The 25,434-nt window shown below is 45.0% G+C and overlaps 1 protein-coding gene and 1 long non-coding RNA gene across 2 annotated transcripts in view; both read left to right on the forward strand.

The window, feature by feature from the left end:
- Positions 1 to 25,434, forward strand: part of cd109 (CD109 molecule) — a 103,621-nt gene that overhangs the window by 16,722 nt on the left and 61,465 nt on the right. Inside the window, exons 7-11 of the mRNA XM_078557540.1 lie at positions 143 to 230; positions 10,969 to 11,145; positions 11,843 to 11,995; positions 14,155 to 14,210; positions 23,406 to 23,523. Coding sequence (XP_078413666.1) covers positions 143 to 230; positions 10,969 to 11,145; positions 11,843 to 11,995; positions 14,155 to 14,210; positions 23,406 to 23,523 — 592 coding nt within the window. The remainder of the gene's footprint in view (positions 1 to 142; positions 231 to 10,968; positions 11,146 to 11,842; positions 11,996 to 14,154; positions 14,211 to 23,405; positions 23,524 to 25,434) is intronic.
- On the forward strand, positions 7,718 to 9,700 carry LOC144690172 (uncharacterized). The gene is made up of 3 exons (XR_013578782.1): positions 7,718 to 7,848; positions 9,442 to 9,543; positions 9,644 to 9,700. It is a non-coding gene; the product is annotated as an uncharacterized LOC144690172 (long non-coding RNA).

Genomic DNA, 25,434 nt, shown 5'->3' on the forward strand with positions numbered 1-25,434 from the left:
GCCGCTTCGACATTTTAAAAATTTGTTCTTGGGTTGTGGCATCATTGGCAAGGGCAGCATTTATTACCAATCCCTCTGATGAGTTTAGAGGTTATTCTCACAGGACTTGTGTGTGCATTCTGCATATCTTGTCTCTTTTCAGATACCTGTATGGAAAACCTGTGAAAGGAAATGTGACGGTCACCATATCCTTCCCATACATCTCATCAACGATAAACAAAACTTTTGAGGTACGTTTGGAATTTTATTACTTCCTGTCCCTCCTCCCGATGCCTTTAAATCCCTGCTCAGTCAGTTGACTCTTCATAACTTACTCAAAAAGGCATCTCAATACAAGTTGGTTTCTTTTTTAGACTCCAACAAAATGGTCATTAGAGAGAATTACATGGAATGTATAGCCCAGAAACAGGCCATTCGGCCCGGCTGCTATATGTTGGTGTTTATGCTCTACATAATTTCTCTCCCACTCTAATTCATCTCAATCTATCTGTATACCCTCGTATTCCTTTCTCCCTCATGTGTTCATCCAGCTTCCCCTTAAATGCATCTATACTATTTGCTTCAACCCCTCCATCTATAATAAAATAAGAATTGGGGGCAGGAGGAGGCCATTTGGCCCCTTGAGCCCACTCTGCCATTCAATATGATCATGGCTGATCTAATGTGGCCTTAACTCTACTTTCCTATCTACCCCTCCATAACCCTTGACCCCCTTGTCGATCAAAAATCTGTCTAACTCAGCCTTGAATATATTCAATGACCCAGCCTCCACTGCTCTCTGGGGAAGAAAATTCCAAACACTAAAGACCCTCTGAGAGAAGAAATTCCCTGCTATCTCCATCTTAAATGGACGACCCCTTATTTTTAAACTGTGCCCCCTATTTTTGGATTCTCCCACGTGGGGAAACACCCTCTCAGCATCTACCCTGTCACTCCCTCTCAGAATCTTATATGTTTCAATAAGATCGCTTCTCATTCTTCTGAACCCCAATGAGCATAGGCCCAACCTGCTCAACCTTTCATCATAAGACAACCCCTTTGTCCAAGGAATCAGCCTGGTTCCACATTCTCACCACCCTCTGGGTAAAGAAGTTTCTCCTGAATTCACTATTGGATTTATCAGTGACTATCTAACATAGTGCAGGACCCTAGGGGTGTTCTCTCCTTATCCTTCAAGTGTGAGCAGATCATCAAAAGACAGTAAACCACCTCAAAGTGATCCCTTATTCCTATAATATGCCAGCACAGCCTCATTTTCGTTATTCTTTCATGGAATGAGGGCATCACTGGCAAGACCAGCATTCATTGCCCATCCCTAGTTGCCCTTGAACTGAGTGGCTTGCTAGACCATTTCAGAGAGCAGTTAAGAGTCAACCACATTGCTCTGCAGTCATGTAGGCCAGGTAAGGATGGCAGATTTCCTCTCCTAAAGGGGCATTAGTGAACTAGGTGGGCCTTTATGACAATTGCTAATAGCTTCATGGCCACCATTACAGACACTAGCTTTCAATTCCAGATTTTATCAATTGAATTTAAATTCCATCAGGGGTTTGAACCTGTATCCCCAGCATTAGCCTGGGCTTGAAGATTACCAGTTCAGTGATGTTACCATGACACCACCATCTCCCACCCCAACGTACCTCACAATAAGGCCCATTGTGCTTGGAAAGAAACAAAGAAAGAAAGACTTGCATTTATACAGCGCCTCTCATGACCTCAGGACTTTAGGGCTGCAGCATTTCAAGAAGGCAGCTCACCACCACCTTCTCAAGGGCAATTAGGGATGGGCAATAAACGCTGGCCTAGTCAGTGACTCCCACGTCACATAAATGAATAAAAAAAGGATGTTCCAAAACACTTGACAACCGATGAAGTACTTTTGAAGTGTAGTCACTGTTGAAATGTACGAAACATAGCAGCCAATTTGTGCACAGCAAGCTCCCACACACAGCAATGAGATAATGACTAGATAACCTGTATTTTTTAGCTATTGGCCAGGGCACTAGGGAAAACTCCCCAGCTCTATTTCGGAATAGTGCCACGGGATCTTTTACATCCACATGAGGGGGCAGACCAGGTCTGGGCTTAACATCTCACCTGAAAGGCAGCACCTCGGGCAGTGCAGTACCCCCTCAGCACCAAATTGCACAAACCTGTATGGAGACCTTTCACATGCGCCGGAGAAGGCAGTCTTGGCATTGGGCAGTGGGGGTATGGAACTAATTGGATGGTTCTTGCAAAGCAACCAACACAACCACAGTGGGCCAAATGGCCTCCTTTTCTGGTGTGTGATTCTGAGATGAAAACTCTAGTGAGCTTTTGTTTTTAAGAAATTAACCTCCCCAGTGAATGTCGGAATAAATGCTGAATCTCCCCACCAACAATATCCTGGGGGTTACCTTTGGCGAGAAACTGAACTGGACCAGCCACATAAATACTGTGGCTTCAAGTGTAGATCGGAGGCTGGGAATTCTGTGGTGAGTAACTCACCTCCTGACTCCCCAAAGCCTGCCCACCATCTACAAGGCACAAGTCAGGAGTGTGATGGAATACTCCCCACTTGCCTGGGTGAGTGCAGCTCCAACAACACTCAGGAAGCTCAACACCATCCAGGACAAAGCAGCCCCGCTTGATTGGCAGCCCATCCACTCCCTCCGCCACTGACGCACAGTAGCAGCAGTGTGTACCACCTACAAGGTGCACTGCAGGAATTCACCAAGGCTCCTTAGGCAGCGCATTCCAAACCTGCAACCTCTACCACCTGGAAGGACAAGGGCAGCAGATGCATGGGAACACCACCATCTCCAAGCCACGCACCATCCTGAGTTGGAACTATATCGCTGTTCCTTCACTGTTGTTGGGTCAAAATCCTGGAACTCCCTTCTTAACAGCACTGTGGGGGTACCCGAAGCACATGGACTGCAATTAGGGATGGGCAATAATAATGTTTGCCTAGCCAGCGACACCCACATCCCATGAATGAATAAAAGTAATTGTGAATTCCCTGTGAATGATTCCCTAACTCTATTTACCAAGTAAAAATACCATGACATTTCAGCAGAGTCTAAAATGCTGTTTCATCCCAAGATGATTCGTCATTGAGTTAGTAACAAAGCGATGATGTGCAAATGTACTTCAGCGGGCATTAACTCTCTCTACATCTTCTTCCGCAGACCAATGGAACTGTCCAGTTCATCATTCCTCCCACTGAGCTTCAGGAGTTCTTTCTGAATATGTATGGAAGGTTGCTTGGGTTAAGTGATTCATTCCTGGTAAACCAGTCATTCGAATTGCTGATGAACAATACTTTTGAACCGTACAAAAATTATGCGTTCTCAATGAGAATCAAAGCTGCTGTGACAGAATCACTCACAGGTAAGGTGTGACCACCAAATGACACCATTTACTGTGTATAACCTTTGAAACCCCGTGAGGTTATTAGCTGCTTTTAACTTGGATGTCACTTGACCTCTAAGCGTGTCAGCTGAATTACTATCCAGCCACCTAGGTGACCAATGGGAACGGTAGGACTCTCCCCAACACCCAAAGGAGCACCTCTATTCCCACAAAGGTCTCAGGCTTCACTTATATTACCCAGAAAATTTAATTCTAAGTAACGGCCCAGATGAAGTGTTCCTGATCTTATTGGCCAACAGTTCTGCTCTCAGACACCTCATTTACAGGATGAAAGACCCACATTTCTCCAGTCCTTCCTACTCATCCTGCCCAGCCTTGGGTGCAGTTCATAGAATTTAACAGCATAGAAGGAGGCCATTCAGCCCATCATGCCTGTTGTCACAATCCCAGCTGATGTTAATATTGGACAAGTCAGATCCCAGAGTGAAACCTGGCTTGCTAGATCCTAACTCTTTTTTTAGAAGCCATGGAGGAATGTTACTGAACAAATTCACAGGAGTCTGCGATGAATTTTTAATACAAAGAATAAAATATTTATTAAAACAAGACAATATTACACCCGATAAAAGGGTTGGAAGGACTGCAATTCAAACACAAGAAACTAATACAAATTCCCACTTTTCCTTTACCCAGCAATACCTTTACAGACACATAAACCAGTGACGAGTTACCACTAGCTTGACCACAAACGCTTTGCGCTTGGGACCAGCACCTTGCAAATGGTTTTCCCCTGGTGAATTCCTGAGCATTCACTTGTGCTTCTCACCCAACCCATCTCTCCCTGAGACACACACAAAAAAAACGCACTCTAAACTCACTGTTTCTTCAACTTCAGAGCAAACCCATGAGCTCCCTGAACTCAGTCTTCCAGTAGCACCTCTGCTAAACTGATCACTTCTTGAGCCCTATAACTGATTATTCAGTTAACCCCTGTCCCACTAGCTTTGCAGGTTTTCTTCTCAGAGCTTCAAACCCCTGCCTTCTCTCTGACACACATACTGAACTTCCCCTCTATTCCTGTCTTTTTTCAGAGTGGGTCACTGGATCACTGTCGCTAGGCAACAGTAAAGTTTTTCTATTTTTCTCTTTTTTTCCCACTGAACATTCAACCTCTTTTAACCCATCTCTTTAACTTCAGGGGTTTTAAAACCTCATTAAAAATGTCCATACACAAACAAACCCAAAAGAGCAGAAACTCTTTAGCCACAAGTTCAGACTCTCAGGCACCAAGCTTCATAAATAAAACCTAACTGAAACTGAAACCATTTTAACCTCACAACTAATAATAAAAAATCGACTTCAAATTATACGTTGTTCATAACACTGTGCAGGCTCTTTGAATGAGTATCCGATTTAGTCCCATTCTAAGAATATATACAGTCCACCCCTACAAATTTTCTCCCTTTCAAGTATTTATCCAATTTCCTATTGAAAGCTACCATTGAATCTGTATTCATCACTTTATCAGGCAGTGAATTGAAAATTCTAATCACGTGATGCATTAATAAGTTTTTCTCCATGCCTCTGGTTCTTTTGTAATGTAGGGAAATGTGATCACAAATTTTTGCATAGCACGCAAAAACTGTACATGAGGTAGATGACCAGATAATTGGGTTACAATCTGCAACTGCACAAATCAGGCATAACTATCGAGTTGAACTTGTTCTTAGTAGTCTGATATGAAACCCCATTTTTCAGTGCATTTTGTTAACCTGTTAAAAGTAAATGGATAGATTTTAGCCTGGAGTCCCTGCGGGTTAAAGCGCTCACAATATTCAGTTGTGGATCTTGGTTTGTATCTGCCTAATGCTATGACTGAGTTGGAATGTTAATAGATATTAAACTGTTAAAGCTTTTGATTGTGCACTCATCAGGACAGATGCAAGAATGCCAAATTTCAAAGGAAGCAACAATTTATACTGCATGAGAAAACGGTGCTGATTGGTTGGCAAGTCAACACTGATTGGTTGAGGTGTTGCCATGGAGAATGCACCAGGGCACTATTGTCCCCCGAGCTTTTGTTGAACCCAGAAAAGGCGCAATGCCTGAACATGTCCCTTTTGCCTGCAGGTCCCTGTAATAAAATAAAAACCAAAAATGCTGGAAAAACTCAGCAGGTCTGACAGCATCTGTGGAGAGGGAAACAGAGTTAACATTTCAAGTCTGTATGACCCTTCTTCAGTGCTCTTCAGAGCTTCAGAGCTTTTTAGCTCTGAGGGAGGGTCATACAGACTCGAAACGTTAACTCTGTTTCTCTCTCCACAGATGCTGTCAGACCTGTTGAGTTTTTCCAGCATTTTCTGTTTTCATTTCAGGTTTCCAGCATCCTCAGCATTTTGCTTTTACCCCTGTGTAAAAATATGTGTAGCGTTGAGTGGGGAGATGGCAGTATAGTGGTAATGTCATTGTACTAGAAATCTGGCGGGCCAGAAATACGCTCTGGGTGTGTGGGTTCAAATCCCACACAGCAACTGGTGGAGTTTGAGTCCAATAAATCTGGATGAAAGCTAGTCTCAGTGATGGTGACCATTACCTCTGTCACTGAATGTTGTGAAAACACATCTGGTTCACCAACACCCTTTAGGGAAGGAAACCTGCCGTCCTTACCCGGTCTGGTCTACACGTGACTCCAGACCCATAACAATGTGTTTGACTCTTAACTGCCCTCTGGAATGGCCCAGCAAACCACTCAGTTCAAGGGCAATTAGGGATGGGCAACAAATGCTGGCCTTGCCAGTGATGCCCACATCCCATGAAAATATAAAGGAGAAAGTGTAAGTGAGCCACCAATCAGAGTCTCTTTTTTCAACAACATTCACGTTCTGTACTAACAAGCGATGGATAGATATTAAGCTGAGTGATTTCATCCCTGATCGCTGGATCAACTCAATGTTTATCTGTGAATAAAACTCCTGTTTTACAATCACAGGTGTGATGCAGTCCACAGATGTAAATGTCACTGTTTCATTCTTGAAGTACAAGCTGGAGATTCTCAACCATCAGCAAACCCTAAAGCCGCCTCTCAACTTCACGGCCAATGTAAGCCCTTACTGAGAACCGATGTAACAGCGGCAGCCCGATTCTAACCGGGCCGGAGGGGGAGGGGAGGAGCTGGTGCTGGCAGAAAGGGGAAAGGGGGTATGTGAGGGGGGAGGGGGAGGGGTGGGGTGAGGTGGAGAAGGGGAGGGTGGGTAGATGGGGAAGGGGGGAGGTGGACAGAGAGGGAGAGGGGAAGGGGAGTGTGAAGGAGAGGCAGAGATGGAGGGGGAGATGGATGGGAAAGGAGAGGGGTGGGGGAGGGAGTGCGAGGGAGAAGGGGAGGTGGAGAGGGGTGTGTGAGAGGAAGCGGAGGTCAGGTAGACAGGGATGGGGAGGAATGGGAGGTGGAGTGGAGGAGCGGGTGAGAGGCGATGGGGGAATGAGGGAATGGTGGAGGTGGGAGGTAGAGGAGAGTAAGGGTGAGGGTGCGTGACAGGAAAGAGGTTGGGAGAGGGGTTGAGCGCGGAAGGGGTGTAGGACTCTTTGCCACTTAACCTGTTCTGTTGGCTCCACTTCCTCCCACACCTTGCCCCCCCGATTCCTCATCCATAATTCCGGCTCTGTTACTGCATCGATTCACACCAAGTAACTCAGCAACAAATTGGAGATCCACCCAGATCAAACTGGTCTGTTTGGATCAATGTCACATCAGGCAGTTCTTCGAGAAAGAGCTTGGATTTTTATTTCTTGCGCCCTGGTCATCGCTGGCAAGACTGGCGCTTTTTACCCAACCCTTTACTTTCCCTGAGAAGCCTGGGCTTTATCTAGAACTTTATTGGGTTTTCAGGACATCACCGCACTTCACAGGGTTGGTTTATGTTTGACGTGCAATTACTGCTATTATGTAAGGCATTTTGTGGCAGCCATTTTGTGCACAGCAGAATTCCACAAACAGCAAATGAGATTCATGACTAGATATCTTTTGAGAAGATAAATTTAGTTTAACGTCTCACCAGGGCCATAAGATTTAATTTTAACTTGCTTTTTGTGCTTTATTGATGAAAATAATAGTGGCAAGAATTGCTAATTTTACTAAATATATTCCTCCAAATGAATCCAAGGATCCTGCTCATGTCAATTTTATTATTGCTTTGGTTTCGGTTGAATGGGCTAAATGCTTCTCTTCTTCATTTCAAGGTTCAAGTTTCTCGTATCGATCACAGAAAACTGACAGCAGAAGACAGAGAGAACACTCTGATTGTCTATGTAACACAAACCTCAAACCAGCCATCTGATCCAAAACCAGAATATGCCACTGAACTGTTAAAGTACAGCCATCTTGTTAGCAATGCCTGGGGCACCTCGTACACCATCAAGATCACTGTTCCTGAGAGTGGATTTGTTAAGATTCAGTTTCCGTTGCTGCCAAACACTGTGCGCTTATCAATGAAGGTAGATGCTAGACCTTCTTAAAGAAGCTCTCTCTCTCACACACACACACACAAGTGCTCACACACATACACAAACACACACACTCACCCTTACACACAAACACACAGGCATACACACGCACTCACCTTAAACACACATACACTTACATACACTCACATTTACACTCACTCGCATATACGCACACTCACACTTGCACACACTCACATACACGCACACATACACTCTCACACTTACACACACACTTACATACACACACACACACTCACCCTTACACACACACACTCACCCTTACACACCCTTACACACACACACACACACTTACACACGCACACACACTCACTCACCCTTTCACGCACATGCACACACACACACTTACACACACATACACACACACACCCATTCTCATACTTATACACACACAGGCACTCTGTCACACAGACACACAAATACACGCACACACACACACACACACACACTCACACTTGCACACACACACTCGCACACACACTCATACACACACACGCAAGTTCACTCACACACACACTCACGCAAACATGCCCACTCATACACACACCCACTTTCACAGAAAAATGCTTACTCACACACTTGCTCACTAACACACACAAACATGCGCATACACACATACACTCACACTCACATATATACTCACTTACACTTGCACGCTCACAGACTCACTCACACGCATGCTCACACACACACTCCCACTCACTCCCACTCACTTCCACTCACTCCCACTCACTCTCACTCACGGTCTCACTCAAAAACACACTCAGACACAAACGTACACACTCACACACGCACAACTCGTAAATACACGCTCAAACTTCCACAAGCATTCACTCCCACTTACACAGAAGTTTTCTCAATCCCTCAAACACAAAGGACGAAATTTTATGGTCCCATCATGGTGGGTCGGGACACAAAATGCGGCGAGCCGTTTAAAGGTCTATTGACTGTGGTGGGACGGGAAGATCCCACCGGCATTGGGTGGGTGGGGCGTAAAATTCCACCCGAAGACAAATGCACAGAGACACAGACAGACACACTCAGACTAATACAGTTACACAGACTGACACACAGGCAGACTGATATGTATACAGACTGACACACCTGCGCACAGACAGACACACAAACACAGTCTAACTCACACACAGGCTCAGAAACACACATATGCACACGCAATACAGCTGTGTGGAGGCACACAAGGGAGGCACAGAGCATTTCTAAATAATGTTTGCCTTTCTTAATGATTAAAGTGGATTGTAAATGAAGTTACATTCAAATTTGCAAAACTTTATCCGAATCTTCAGGTAAGAAATTACCCAAAGACACCGCACCCTCTCCTTGCTATTAATTTGAAGCTGTTAGAAGCTAACACTCTATATTGTGCATTCCTCAGTCATAAGCCAGACAATTCCAAGCCAAGGATTGTCTGATGTAATATCCTCCACGTTGGTCAGTTCATTAATTCATTCAGTAAAGAATCAAATGGCGTCAGTAGAATTTGGGGCTTTAGACACAGGTAGAACCTGTACACACTGTGACTGACTGCGGTGTTGAAATTCCCAACAGATTACATTTGAGAAAATGATGAAATATATTTCGGTGAACAGTAATGCCCAGTTGTCCAGGAGACCATTCATCCAGCTTCAGATGGAGAGTTCTCTTGTCAAGGTAATATTCCTAACCATTCATAATCATTGGAGAGAAATACTTCCAGTTAATCTCTGCATCGTAATTTTAAAGTGCGTTAATGGACTTTATTTATTTCTAGGTGGGGCTGCCATTTGAAGTTGCCATTGAAAGTTCAGAAGTATTGAACGAGACTAACTACCAGGTGATTTGATCAGTAACTTAGAATTTAAAGGGAAGGTTCATTTGTGCAGCAAGGTATCACACCTCTTAGGGAGATCTCAATAGTCAACAAATATTGTTAATGTGCACTATGTTAACAAACATGGTGACCGTTGACAATGATGTGGTAAATACCTGGATAATCTAAATTTGGTGATGTTAGTCGAAGTGTGAAAGTTAGATAACCTTTGGTTTGTTCAGAATTGTGCAGAGCATAGACCATACTCAACCAGCCCGGGCTGGAAAAACCCAAAACAAAAAGTCTACTGTTCGATGTGATCCCGCGATCGGGCAGCACTTGCTGAACAATCCTGAGTGCGCTAATAGCTACACTAACGACCAATTTAAGATATTCAGTTGAGCTAATAATGTGGTTTATTTAAGCTTCCTGGAAGTGACATACATTCACACTCAAGGACTCATTCTCTGCAAACAAAAGGAATATGTTCAAGCGCTGCAACTTTTTTGAATTACACCAGAACTTGTTCCAGGGACCCGGGTTCGATCCTGACCTCGGGTGTCTGTCTGTGTGCACGTTCTCCCCGTGTCTGGGTGGGTTTCCGTCGTCTGCTCCGGTTTCCTCCCACCATCCAAAGACATGCTGCTTAGGTGGATTGGTTACAGTTAAACTGTCCCTCTGTGTGTGTATGTGTGTGTGTGTGTGTGTGTGTGCGTGCCCTGTGATGGACTGGCATCCCGTCTTGAGTGTACCCCGCCAAGTGCCCATTGCCTATCGGATAGTCTCTGACTCCCTGCGATCATGAATTAGTTGAAGTGGTTTTGGAAAAGTCAGTGAGTGAGTGAGAGCTTGTGGAGTCAATAGTTCTATGTTGCGTTCTTCGTTAAAGGTGCTATATGAATGCAAGTTGTTGTTGCTGCACTGGGGTCTCCCTGCAGCCTGAGAATTAGCAATTCCTGATTTAGGAAATCTCTAACCCCACTCAATCCACGTTGGCTTCAGTAATGAGCCAGGTGGTAATTCTGCCCTTGAGGAAGATCCCAGAAATTGCATTGCTTTGCCCCCCGTCCCATTCATTTCCTGACCGATTTATTTCCAGGAGACAGCGGAACTCGGAGAGGAATTTCAAGGACCCCTGTTGTTTAGTGCTGAATTATAAAACATTTGGCGTGAGTTGTAAATTGGTGGAATGCAGATAAACATTTGTCAGCCCCTTTGTAATCTTGAGCCTGAAGTGTATTGGGGGTAAGCCTATCTACCTATGCTTTTCCTGCCTGCTCCCTCAGGTGGTATCAAGAGGGCAGGTGGTATTCGCAGGCAAAAGTCAGCTCACCACAGTTGAGCTGACGCCGGAACTTTCTTGGGCACCTTCGGCCAGCCTCATCGCCTACTATATTACAGAAGATGGTCAGATTGTTAGCGATGCTTTGGATCTGAATGTGGAAGGCATCTTTGCAAATAAGGTGAGACATTTGATTTATGTTTAAACTTATTCTCGGGAGCTGGACAGCAGTTATTGTCCCTCAGCTCGGCAGTGATTCCACTGTTGGTCAGTTCTCAGCTAATCTGGTCACTTCAGTTGCCTGTATCCCATCCTGCGACAAGTCACCCGGGACATTGTCTGAGCAGCACTTCACCAGCTTTGCGTTCCCCGTATCTCTGTGGGTCCAGGCTGTGAAAGATATTCCAACTGTTTCCATTCTTGGAATGTGCCTAGACCATCTCGGTTGTCTTTCTGGCATTTAATTACATTAAATACTTAGGAGACTTTGCACATCCAGAGACGCATGAGGCAGATGAAGCATGTGCTTACGATTGTTTTCATAGCTAGTTTTCCCTGGAACAGGTCACTAGACTGTTGCCAGAGGCTATCGCTTGAGAGGTGTCACTCCACATCAAGCACGACTGACCTGGAGTCTCACCCAGCCTTACTGCTGCCACAGGTGCGGAAGGATTTGCAGGTTGACAATCAACCTGTTGGCCACGTTATGAACACACCTTCCGTAGCCACAGTCCCGGAGCGGGACTCAAACCCGGAGCTTTTGGCTCAGAGGCAGGGACACTACCCACTGCAAAACAAGACCTCCATCTACATTAAAGGTGATAGATAAATGCAAATTGTTCTCTCTGATACTTTAACGATTATTTCAATCGGTACAGGTCTCATTGTCCTGGAGCAAGGATCAAGTCAAGCCAGCTGATAATGTCTCACTCAGTGTATCCACCAGTGAAGACCAGTCCTTTATCGGGGTCTTAGTGGTGGACAAGAGTGTTCAACTCCTCAAGGGAGGGAATGACCTCACAGAGGCAATGGTAAGTGCTGATTAAAATAACTTTGAGAAAGCCGTGATCTACAAATATTTGACAGAGACTAAGCAATAGCTTAGCAATAACTGTTAGCCTTTCTGCAGTCAATTTACCTGAAACAGGAAATCACTATTCACTTCTGGGTTACAGGTCAAGGATTTTCAGAATAAGTCCCATTTCCTTTTTTTTTACTGGATGGGATTCTCTTCAGTGTTTTTGGGAATCGCCTTCCACTATCCTGTTTGTTTTTCCATGAAAACCACAAAACAATGACTAGTAATTATAGAGAAACATATCTTCATCATTCCCATATCTGCAAGAGCCTTCCGCATCATCAAGTGGAAAAGAACAGGCAGTTTACAATGATTGTTGTAGGTTAATATAGGTATGCCTAAAAAGTGGAGCAAGCATTGTACCTGTACAAATGCTAAGAAGCCACACGGTATGGCATCACCATTAACACAGCCAAACGTGTTGCAAAATCTTAATATTAGAGCCAGACCATTCAAGGGTGATGTCAGGAAGCACTTCTTCACACAAAGGGGAATTTTTCTTCATTCATTCATGGGATGTGGGCTTCGCTGGCTGGGCCAGCATTTATTGCCCATCTCTAGTTGCCCTTGAGAAGGTGGTGGTGAGCTGCCTCCTTGAACCACTGCAGTCCATGTGGTGTGGGTACACCCACAGTGCTGTTAGGGAGGGAGTTCCAGGATTTTGACCCGGCGACAGTGAAGGACAGTGGGACTCTCTCCCCCAAAGAGCTGTTGAGGATGGGAGTTAATTTAAAATTGCCTAACTTGAGAGTGATAGTTTTTTCTGTTATGCACGGCCAGCAAGGGTTATAGAACGAAGATGGATAAATGGAGTTATGATACAGATCAGCCCTGATCTAACTGAATGGTGGAACAGGCTTGAGGGGCTGAATGGTCTTCTCCTGCTCTTATAATGTACAAGCGACATGGACTGAAAACAGCCGAGGGTACTTTGCAAACTACGTTATGAAAATGACTCTTGAGTGATCAAATCAGAAAGAAATTAATGCACAGCAAAGTAATTTGGAAGAACTGAAGGAAGATAGAAATGTAGGAGTTTCTAAGCCAGTGGAAGGGGAGGGGGCAGCAGGAAGAACAAAAGCGAAGCTCAGTGATAGGGCGGAGGGATTAACGAACAAAAGGCTTCATGATGCAACAGACAAAGAGAGTGGTGATGGGTATAGTAAAGAAACAAAAGGCTGTGTCCAGATGAAGTGGGGATGGCTACACAGCAGCTGCCTGAAATGCAGTTTGAAGGGACAAAGAAAGAAACAAGCCAGCAAACCCACCCCCTACCCCCCCAAAAAAAACACATAGAACAAGATGGAGGCAGATGTTATTGTCTAAAGTTGTTGAATTTTGTGTTGAGTCCGGAAGGCTGTAGAATGCCGAGACGGAAGATGAGGTATTGTTCCTCAAGCTGACATTGAGCTTCATTGGAACATTGCAGCAGGCCAAGGACAGGAAGGTCAGAGTGGGAGCAAAGTGGAGAATTCAAATGACAAGTGACAGGAAGCTCAGGGTCACGCTTGCAGACTGAACGGAGGGGGTTCCCCAAAGCGGCCGCCCAGTCTGCATTTGGTCTCTCCAATGTAGAGGAGACCACATCGTAAACAGTGAATACAGTAGACCAAATTGAAAGGGGTACAAATAAACCGCTGTTTCACCTGGAAGGAATGTTTGGGGCCTTGGACCGTGAGAAAGGAGGAGGTGAAAGTATAGGTGTTGCATCTCCTGCGTTTGCACGCAAAGATGCCATAGGGAAGGGAGCGGCTGTCGGGGGTGACTGAGGAGTGGATCGGGGTATCTGGAGGGAACACTCTCTTTGGAATTCTGAAATGGGGAGATGTGTTTGACGAGGCAAAATTACATGAGGCAAAACAGAAGGTGGGCAACATCCAAAGCTGAGATTCGGTCAACTGACCTTCGAGAATGGGATCTTCCTTTGTAGAAGGGGTCAGGATGTCAGAGTGTGTCGTCTCAGGTTGCTGTGGACCTCCTAGTGGCCAGATGGAGTATGGCTGAAGAAGATCGAAGAGCAGCTGTACGGACAGAAGGTGCAAAGTGAATTTATTCTTTAATGAGGAGTGGGCTATGATGATAATATACATCTCTGTTCCCTTTGAATTGCAGGTTATTCAGGAGTTAAAAGGTGCTGCTAAAGACAACATAGCATTTGCTAATGGATGGTATCCCGATTTCAACGTATTTCAGGTGTGGAGAGGAGTGGGGAGAGTTTCAGGGAGTGTACGGAGGTGTATAAGGAGGGTATGGAGGGACATGGAGAGGGGGATGGGGAGGACTGTGGGGAGGAGCGAGGGAGGGCTCAGAATAAGGCAGGGAGGACATGAGGAGGGTGCGAGGAGGATGTGAGAAGGGTGGGGAGAGTGGTGATGGTGGGTAGGGCGTGGGGAGAGTGTGGGGGGAGTTGGGAAGGTGGGGGGAGGGTGGAGAGGGTGTGGGGAGAGTGGGGACGTTATGGGAAGGGGTTGGGGAGAGTGGGGAGGGTGTGGAGAGGGAGGGGAGGGCATGGTGAGAGTGGGGAGGGTAGGAGGAGAGGGTGGGGGGGGGTGTATGGAAGGTGTGGAGGGTGTGGTGAGAGTATGGGGAGTGGTGGTTCGGGTGGGGAGGGTATGGAGACAGTGAGGAGGAAGTGGGGAGGGTGTAGTGGGAAGCAGGAGATGGTGAGGGTGGGAAGGCTATGGAGGATCATGGTGGATTGTGGAAACCTTGGCACCACCGAGGATGGGATCAGTGAAATTTGAGGGTTATTTTACTCTCCCAACATTCACCTTCCTTACCTTGAAGATTACAAAATTCACAACTATAAAAATGCTAACTGAAACCTTCTCTGACCTTTCATTAATAGGACAATGGTTTAATCGTGTTAACAGATGCTTCTATTCCTTACAGTGAGCTGCTCTGTAAGTATGAATATTGAAACATTTCAGAGAAAACCCAGTTTGTTGGGAAACGGAGCTTTACTTAAAAGTGTACTCAAAGATGTCCAAGAAAGGCTCTGTTGTTGCTTTACTGCACACAGCCGATCAAACTGATCTTTCATTAGTTGCTCATTTTATACTGCGCCCAATAAACACCACTGAGAAGGAAATTCCACGCTCTCCGAGAGATCTCTGCACTCCTCAAATTCTGGCCTTGTATGCATCCCCAATTTCCTTCACTCTGTCATTGGCAGCTGTGTCTAAAGCCATCAAACTCTAAGCTCTGGAATGCCCTCCCTAAGCATCTCCTCCTCTCGCTCCGCCTTTGAGATGCTCCTTAAAACCTACCTCTGCGACCCTTATCTCCTAACGGTTGCTTCTTTGGTTAATTGTCATTGTTTTTATTTTGTCTAAATGTGCTCCAGTTGTGTACGGCACAGTTAGATATGGGGCAAAATGTTCCAGTCCTGTAGATCTCAGGCATAACCTGAGATCAGCACCCACCCCAACACCTATGTGGCATTTTTCCACTGTCTGACAAACATCCCTAAGTGAGATTGACAAATTAGGAGCCGGTTTGGACTGTTGACCTATGCATCTTACCTCAGACTCTGTGTGGGTGGAACTGGTCTCCACCAATGGTCTCACTAAGAAACGTACTCATGGTGAGTTGGTTTTACTGTAACAATAGCATGTGCTTATGTAAGTGCTTTTAACAAAGACAAAATGACTCAAAGCACTTCACCAAACCAGAAGGAGATGGGCGGCATAGCGGTAATGTCAACGGGCTGGTGATCCAGAGATAAAAGCAAATACTGCGGATGCTGGAAATCTGAAATAAAAACAGGAAAATGTTGGAAAAGCTCAGCAGGTCTGGCAGCGTCTGTGGAGAGGGAAACAGAGTTAACGTTTTGAATCTGTATGAGTATTCTACAGGGCAGTAATTCAGAGGCCCAGGCTAATTCTCTGGGCAGATGGGTTCAAATTTAAATTCAATTAATAAATCTGGAGTTGAAAACTAGTTTTGGTAATGGTGACCATGACCATGATGTTTGTAAAAACCCATCTGCTTCACTAATGTCCTTTAGGGAAGGAAATCTTGCAAATGGCCTAGCAATCCACTCAGTTCAAAGGCAGTTAGGCATGGACAACAAATGCTGGCATCCCATCCCATGAAAGGCTAAAGAAAAAAAGGACTACAATTTGACTCCAAGCTACATAAAGAGATTTTAGAGGTGACCAAAGGCTTGGTCAAAGATGTTGGATTTAAGGAGTGTCTTAAATCAGGGAATCAGAGAAATGGAGGGGTTTAGCGAGGGTATGGGAGGGGGGGGGGGAAATTCCAAAACTTGGGGCCTTGAAACCTGAAGGCACGGCTGCCAATGGTGGAGAGATGGAAATCGAGCATACGCAAGAAGCCTGAGTTGGGGAAAGTGCAGCTATCTCATGAAGGAGGTTAAAGGGACAGGTCGCGGTGAGGCCATGGATGGAGTCCAACACAAGAATGGGAATTTTACATTTGTGGCATTGCTGAATTGGGAACAATATAGGTCGTCGAGCTGTGGAATGAGATCCTTCTTCTCCGGGTAGCATCTTCGATTATTTGAGGGTTGCTGAACCACAGTTTATGCCATGATTTATGCGACAGGGCAGGTTGAAGAGGCAGGCCCCAAGTCTACCTCAGCCAGAATTGGGATTGAGCTGCGTGCTGTTGACATCGTTCTGAACCACGTGCTAACTCCCTAGCTAGCTGGAGCTAACCAACCTCCATGGAATGAAATTAATTTATTCATATTTGGGTTTTATAAAGGAAGTATTTCATTTTTAAAGTAGTTCTCTTGAAGAGTTTTGGAACTTATCATTTGCATAATAAACAACTTTTATACAATGAATTCAATAAGTCAGTTTGTGGTGTTTAATTCCCTTTGCTACAGCACTGGTAAATGCATCTATCTAACAGTGTAACCTATTTTTAACAGTCATTAACCTTTTTATTTGAACGCTCTGGACAAGGAGTGGATATTAAACCTGTCTGCTTGTGTAAATAATGCGACTGAGTTGCGGAAATACAGATTCTCTCCTCATCCGAAAAAGTAATATTGAGCTTTTAAAGATAGTTGAAATATTTGGCCTTTAGATGCTTTTCTGTAGTTTCTCCCCTATGTTAGGAGAGTAAGCATAACGTAGAGGTTAGTATTGTCTGTGCATTGTGAAGGAATGAGCTGAATACAATTTTCTCGTTTCACACAGTTTCAATTTGATGATGATTTAGTTTTGTGTTTTATATTATTTGGAAAATAACTCATGGGGGAGGTTTTTCCCTTGTCAGGCCAGCTGCACCTAGATTTGACCTATTCAAACAATTTCCAGCCAGAGTGTATTTTATTGCTTTTGACTCTCCTTTTGCGCTGTCAGATTCTGTACAACATTTCAGGTGTGACGTTAGCCTGAGGTCCTCCTCTTGGCCGGACATAAAAGGTAGCATTTTGAGAGGAACAGGGGAGTTCTTCTAGTGTTCTGGCCAACAGATATATACACGAGGGAAAACGGAATAGCAGGATATGAAGCAGGGTGGGAGGAGGCACGTGTGGGACATAAATACCAGCATAGACCCGTCGGGCCGAATGGCCCGTTTCTGTGCTGAAAATACCATGAAAGTCGTCATGGGGACTGTAACAGATAATTACAAAATGCTTTTACACACTATTTGAATAAAGGGACATTTTAAATGGAGTTTGCATATTAAAATATCAGCAGGATTTCCTATGAACCAGTGAGGGAAGTTGTCGTTGATGCTACATTGTGTATCCCAGGCAACTGAGAAAAAAAAAACAGGTACTGCAGTGAGACTGCTAAAAGTGGTTGTAACATGGTCAAGGAGGTGAATTTGGTACTTGTGAGTGTAGAATAATTTTTAAAAAAATCTGAGATTGAGTTAAAGTCTGGGTGACCCAGGTGTAGCTAACGGTTTGACAGTACAAACTACAGATCTAAATGTCCACATTGTCAAGCTCATTAATGTGATATTATCACATTGCCGGCATTTCCTCTATTTTCATTCACTTGGGGTAGAATTGCACTGTGCATTGTTATTCTAATCATGAAGGTGTCCATATAGCTCAGTGGCTAAGAGTCTCACCACTGAGTCAGAAGCTCATGGGTTCCAGTCACAACTCCAGAGAGTTGAGCAATAAACCTGGATTGGCATCCCCGGCCCGGTACTGAGGGTGTGCTGCACTGCCGTGGCTGCCACCTTTTAGACGAGGCACCAAATGGATTCCGTGGCCCGAATTTTTCAGACGATGGGGGTCTCCCTCCTGAGTCCCCGCTGACTTCGAATGCCCCGCATCCATTTCGTGCTCGCTCGAGCACGCGGAACTTCCGCCCCTCACTCAGGAGGAATTCCCGTCTTAGGGAGCTGCTTGCCAATCTGATTAGTGGGCAGCTCTCTAGCCCCCGCAGGGACAAAAGAGGAGCTTCATGAAGATGTCAGAGCCTAAGTCCGGGGAGCGGAGGCCAGAGTATGTTGAAGGGGTCATAGGGCAGGGTGGATAGGAAAGGGCTGGGGGGAGGGCGCAAAGGGGGAAGATCAGGTCTCGGGGGAGAAGCGGGGGAGGACGGATAGGTCTGGAGGCCACCAGACCTTAAGGGAGGGTGGGGGAGGGCGCCCGAAGTCAGAACTCAACAGGATTAGTTTATTTGCCCACACTCAAACACGGGAGGAAGGTTGCAACGTAGCTCCCTGTGCATTCGTACAATAAAAGAGGGAGATAGAGAAAGAAAGATTTACAGGGCAAAGACTGCCTGAGATGTAACTCTGCTCTCATGGCTAAAATTTTAAAACTGGACAATGAACTTTTAAAATGACTGAAACCATGTCTACCTGTGACTTGCAAACAATAAGAGCTAATCTGGCAGTATCAAAGAAATTTGCACCTCAATACCTCTGAAGAGATGTTAATAACCCTGCGTAATGCATAATAATGTGGGCTGCAGAGCCTAAATTCAAAGGGAATTATACAAAGGCCATCGACATCCCATAAGCCAGCCCTGGCCACTGGAGTCTACTAGTCTGCTAGGATAAAGGATCCTGCAACCTTTCTTTCAACTTCTTAATAGTTGGAACATTAAAAAAAACCTTCGGAACCCAGACAAAGGAATATACACCCTTTGTCAAAGTCAAAATGGAGAAGTGGGAGCCTTGTGGCATGACCCCCCCCTCCCCCTCCCGCCAGCTGGGAGAACCAGTTTGCTGTATTGCAAATCAGTCTCCAACTTCCAACTGCCAAGCAGCAGCTTTGAAAAGAGGCTTTGTCCAGGGTTGAATGCCTGTCCCCATCTACAGTGTTTCTACTAGAATCTCTGAACCTCTGTGCCATCACCTATAAGACTGATCCATCTCTGCGTGCCTATCACATTGTGGAAGTCATCGCTACTGGATAAAGTGAATTATCCAACACCAGTTTTCACCCTGCCGACCTCAGTGAAGGAGTACACCATTGGACTTTGATTCTGGACACACCTGAAACAACAGTTCTTTATTCTGTGGTCTTAGCCCTGTAAATCTTGCTTTCTCTATCTCCCTCTTTTATGGTACGAACGCACAGGGGACTATGTTGCAACCCTCCTTCCGTGTCTGAGTGTGGGCAGATAAACTAATCCCGTGGAGTTCATCCTATTCTCAAGTCCGCTGTGGGATTATTAATAGAAATTGGATCACGTGGGAAACCGAGGGGTTGGGAAATACGCCACTGCTTACAAAGGGGGAAATCAAAATCAAAACGCCTCTCTGTTTTCAGACGGGTGGTGAGAAGAGGAATCAGGGCTATTTAAATTAACCCCCCACCCCAACCCCCCCACCCCTCCCCACCCCCCCATCCCCCCACCCCCCACTCCGGCTTCCTGACTGTAACAGGTTTTATACATAGGAATTTCGTGTTAGCGTTGCTGTACTTCATTACCGTAAATACTGAACAATGTGAGTGCTGCATTACCGTAAATACTGAACAATGTGTGTGCTGCATTACCGTAAATACTGAACAATGTGTGTGCTGCATTACCGTAAATACTGAACAATGTGTGTGCTGCATTACCGTAAATACTGAACAATGTGTGTGCTGCATTACCGTAAATACTGAACAATGTGTGTGCTGCATTACCGTAAATACTGAACAATGTGTGTGCTGCATTACCGTAAATACTGAACAATGTGTACAGTGAGCTTTGTTAACCTAATGAATCTATCTTCACAGACATACCCCAGATGATGGCCGAAGTTAACTTTAAGACCACGATCTCTTCGGCTAAGCAAAAACAAGAAGAACAGAAAGTCAGAATGTATTTTCCAGAGACCTGGATATGGTCGGACATGTTGACTGGGTAGGACTTCCAAGAACAGCACTGAGCACGATACCCTCACTACCTGACAGTAGGAAGCCGATTTAGAGAAATGTTGAATTAGACAGCCTTGGTCCAAACATGGACAAAAGAGTTGAACTCAAGAGATGAGATGAGATGAGATGGCTGCCCTTAACATCAAGGCAGCATTTGACAGACTGTGGCATCAAAGAGTCCAAGCAAAGTTGAAGTTGACGAGAATGAGATAAGGGAAAGCTCCACTGGTTGGAGTCATAATTAGCATAAATGAAGGTGGCTGTAGCTGTTGGAAGCCAAGCATCTCAGCCACAAGACATCACTGCAGGGCCTCCTGTGGGTAACGTCCAGGCTAAACCATCTTCAGCTACTTTATCAGCGACCTCCCCTCCACCGTCAGGTCAGAAGTGGAGATGTTCACTGATGATTGCACAGCATTCAGTCTCACTCACAACTCTTCAGAGACTCATGCAGTCCATGTCCATATGCAGCAAAACATGGACAACATTCAGTCTTGGACTGATAAATGGAAAATAACATTCATGCCATACAAATGCCAGGCAATGACCATCTTCAACAAGATAGAATATAACCATCTGCTCTTGACATTTAATGCCATTAACATCACTGAATTCTCCAATATCAGTATGCTAGGGGTTACCATTGACCAGAAACTGAACTGGATCTGCCATATAAATACTGTGACTGCAAGAGCAGGTCAGAGGCTGGGAACTCTGCGGCGAGTCACTCACCCCCTGACTCCCCAAAGCCTGTCCACTATCTCCAAGGCACAAGTCAGGAGTGTGATGGAATAATCTCCACTTACCTGGATGAGTGTAGCTCTAACAACACTTATGAAGTTTGACACCATCCAGGACAAAGCAGCCCATTTTATGGCACCCCAACTACCACTTTATTCCTCCACTACCAATGCACAGTGGCAGCAGTGTGTATCATCTTGTTGATGCAGTGCAGCAACTCACCAAGGCCCCTTTGACAGTAGCACCTGCAGGTACCCTTCAAGCCACACACCATCCAGACTTGGAACCATATTCCCATTCCATTACTGTTGTTGAGTCAAAATCCTGGAATTCCCTCCCTGAGAACACTGTGGGTGAACTGCAGCGGTTCAAGAAGGCATCACACCACCGACTTCTCAAGGGCAATTAGGGATGGGCAATAAATGATGCCCTTGCCAGTGATGCCTACATCCCCGGAAAGAATAAATATTTTAAAAAATATTCATTTTTCCAGCACTGAACACTCACCCCTCTGTAATGAGGGTGAAATTTACGGAAGTGAAATCTGAATTGTTTGAATGGTTGGGTAGTTTAAATTGCAGGAATACTAATCAGAATCATGTGGTTGTGAGTGGCTTGACTTGTTTAAAAAAAACTCATTCTGGGGATGTGGGCATTCTGGCAGAGTCAGCGTTTATTGTCCATGTCTAGGTGCCCTTGTGTGGATGGTGGTGAACCTTCTTGAATCGCTAGAGTCTAAGTGCAGCCACGCTCCTGTGATGGTGTTCAGGAGTTCCTGGAATTTAACCCAATGATGATGTATTTTTGGGGGAGGGGCAGAGGTATAAATGTTAATGATCAGCAACATCTAAATACAGGAAAAACCCATTTTCATTTATACCTGGAAGCCCACCTCGCAGATACAACAGTAGATGCTCAATGTCAATCGTAACAAGGTCATGAATGCTTTCAAGCGAAGTAATGAGTTCATTCTCCAGAATTCAGATCGCCACATCATAAAAAGGATGTAGAAGCAGTGGAGAAGGGGGAAAAATGATTTACAAGGATGATGCCAGGGTAGACTGAAAGGTTTGATAGGATAAACATAAAGGGGACGTTTCTGCTAGTGGTGGAATCCAAAACAGGGGTCATCAATATAAGATGGTCACTAATAAGCCCAATAGGCAATTCAAGAAAAACCTCTTTACCCAGAAAGTGGTGAGAATGTGGAACTTGCTACCACAGGGAGTACTTGAGCTGAACAGCCTTTCAGGGAAAGTAAAGAGTGGGGATACCCCCATTCTGCTGTTAGGCAGGGAGTTTTGACTCACTGATGATGAAGGGTATATGCCCAAGTCAAGATGGTGAGCGGCTTGTAGGTGGTGGTGTTCTCATGCATCTGCTGCCTTTGTCCTTCTAGGTAGAGATCACAGGTTAGGCTATTCAGGAGCAAAATAAGAAGGCACTCTTTCACCCAAAGGTTAGTAGAAGTTTGGAAAACCTTCCCTGCAGGAAGCTATGGATTCTAGGACAATTGGAGCTTTCGGGCCATATTTTCGTAGAGTCAGGGCATGGGTTGGCATGGAGGCTATGAGGGTCCATTGAGGATGGTTGGAGGGGCATGAGTTGGCATGGAAGTGGATGGGGATATGATGGGGTGTAGGCGTGAGGGCTAGAGGGATTAATGTTTAACAACACAACTGGGACGATGCCCTAGAGGACTGAGCCCACCTTTTAACCAGCCCGCCTTGACACTCGGCAGCCCCTTTGGCCGCCTCCAATCTGCATTCAGGGTCTGCCTCCAGCACACGCCCACACCGCCCCACTGGAAGGAAAATTGAGTCATCCGAGGCACTATTTCCTGAGGCAGGTGTGCCAGGATAGAAAATTTCCCGACTCCCGCTACCCACCTCAAAGGCGGAAATCCAGCCCTATAGGACTGAGATCCGTTGATTTTTATGGGTAATACCGTCAAGGAAAAATGTGGGCAAGTAGGGCTGGGGTATAAATCAGCCATGATCTAATTGGTTAGTGGAGCAGGTTCAAGGGGCTGAATAGCCTCCTCCTGTTCCTAATGCTCCTAGTTCCTGTGGGTTGGGATGCCCTGAGAGAATTGCTATATCAACATGATTTTGTTTGTTGTTTGTCTTCATTGGGGAACTACTGTCCTTGACAATAGTTCTAAAGAATAGATTGTTCACGGCTATTTTTGGTGATTAAATTATAATATTTAATGTTCTACAGGCAGTAGAATCAATACTTCCAACTGATAGGCCGGTCATATCTGCACTTTATGATCATTATTCTAATGTTCTTTTCTTTCGGTTAGTTCAAGCTCAACAGTTACCTTGCAGAGAACAGTTCCAGATTCCCTCACCACCTGGATTGCCAGTGCTTTTGCGATTTCCAAGAACCAAGGGCTTCAATTGGCCACGACACCTGCTGAGGTAAGTGTTCCCTGCCTTACAGTCTCAGGATTAGAGGCCGATCAGGGCTGAGATGAGGAGAAACTCCTTCCCTCAGAGGGTTGTGAATCTTTGGGATTTGCTACCACAGAGAGTTGTGGATGCTCCATCATTGACTCTATTTAAGGCTGAGATAGACAGATCTTTGGACTCTCGGGGAATCAAGGGATATGGGGAGTGGGTGGGAAAGTGGGAGTTGAAGCCCAAGATCAGCCATGGTCGTATTGAATGGCGGAACAGGCTCAACAGGCTGCAAGGTTTTTTTTTGCCTGTTCCTAACCCTTGTGTTTCAACAATCTATTTCAATGGCCTAGTGACAGTTATCTCAGTGCGACAGACTAGGGAAGACCCGTGCATAAACCATATAAGAGTAGAAATAGACTGGATTTGGGACCATGTCTCTTGCCAGAGAGCAGTGAGCTTTGGGAATATGTTCCCAGCTGCTGTGGTGGACGTGTTGACGCTCTGCATTGCCTTCAAGAGGGTCCACAGCAACAGTTCAATAAGACAGCCCTCCACCACCACTGCCTCCAGAGGTTGGGGGAGGAGAATAAACGCCAGCCTTGCCAGTGACTCCCACGCCCCTGAGAGTGAACAATAAAACATTAGCTAATCAAACCTTTCCCTTACATATACTATGCACAATCTGGAGGATAGATGGTGTTTGTGGAATTATATGTGAGGGCAAATCATCAAGTTAAAGACAGCATTGGAAAAGAAAGGCTGGATTCATCATTTTCCAGCTTTAAATGGCAAAATACTCAGTACTGGTGAGATTTCTAAAGAGGCTTTATACCTTATACCATAAAATTAAGAAGAAGCTTTCCATTGCAAGTACGTTGATTCTCTCTCCATTTTTATCAATGTGATCAGTTTTCCCTCTGGTTGCTAAGTGATAAAAATGTCGGCTTACATACTCCTTGTCCTACCCGCCTTATGGAAAACTCCCCTTAATCATGTACTGCTTCAGTTTTATCATTCCAAAGGAACTCGATAACCATAGGTGCTCATTCACCTTTCCACTCACTCATTTAAACATGCTCAGTGCTGTCGAACCCACTACGTTTGATCGGTGTTGCCTTGTGGTCCTCCTTGCTTCCAGTTTTGGTTATAACCTGCCCTAGAGCACTAGGTCATTTACATTAGAAAGGCACCTGGACACCAAGGGTTAACTTAAAAGGATTAAAAACTACGGTTCTTTTCCCTGGAATTTAGAAGATTAAGGGTCGCTTTGATCAAAGTTTTCAACATATTAAGGGGAAACAGATAGGATAGATAGAGAGAAAGGATTTCTGCTGGTTGGGCAATCGAGGATTAGGGGGTATTGTTATGGCAGGTGGACGGTAGATGCCAAGCTGCCCAAAACCCAGATAGAAACTTGAAGCAGCTACCACAACTATCTTTGCAATTTGTATTTATTTCGAGATGCAGGCTTCAAATTCAGTAAAAGGAAGGCCACCAAGTCTTATAGGTTCCTTACAAAACTAAATTAAACCTTTATTTATAGGAGAAATGGTTTTTAGCACATTTATAGATCTACAAATTACTACTATGTTAACTTCTAAATCTCCTGATTAATCTAAACCCCAGTTACATCACCGTTAAGGCAACAGTGAGACACTTAGGTTTTTAAAAACCCCAGGCAAAGTAACATACGATACCCTGGACAGTTGAATTCAAAGTGAGGTTTTCTCAGCTTTAGTTTCTTGTAGACAGCAGCTTGAGGCTTAGAGGCTGGAGGCATCTTTCACACTTGTTAGATCTTAGAATACCTGCCCTTACACACAGGCTTCTCTCCTTTATACACATTTTCCCCTTTGAATGCAAATTCCCATTGTTTCACTATGTCTTTGGACTTTTACCTCTCTAATAATAAAGTCTATCATAGGGCCA

The sequence above is a fragment of the Cetorhinus maximus genome, chromosome 14 (genome assembly GCF_964194155.1).
Source record: "Cetorhinus maximus chromosome 14, sCetMax3.hap1.1, whole genome shotgun sequence".
NCBI lineage: Eukaryota > Metazoa > Chordata > Chondrichthyes > Lamniformes > Cetorhinidae > Cetorhinus > Cetorhinus maximus.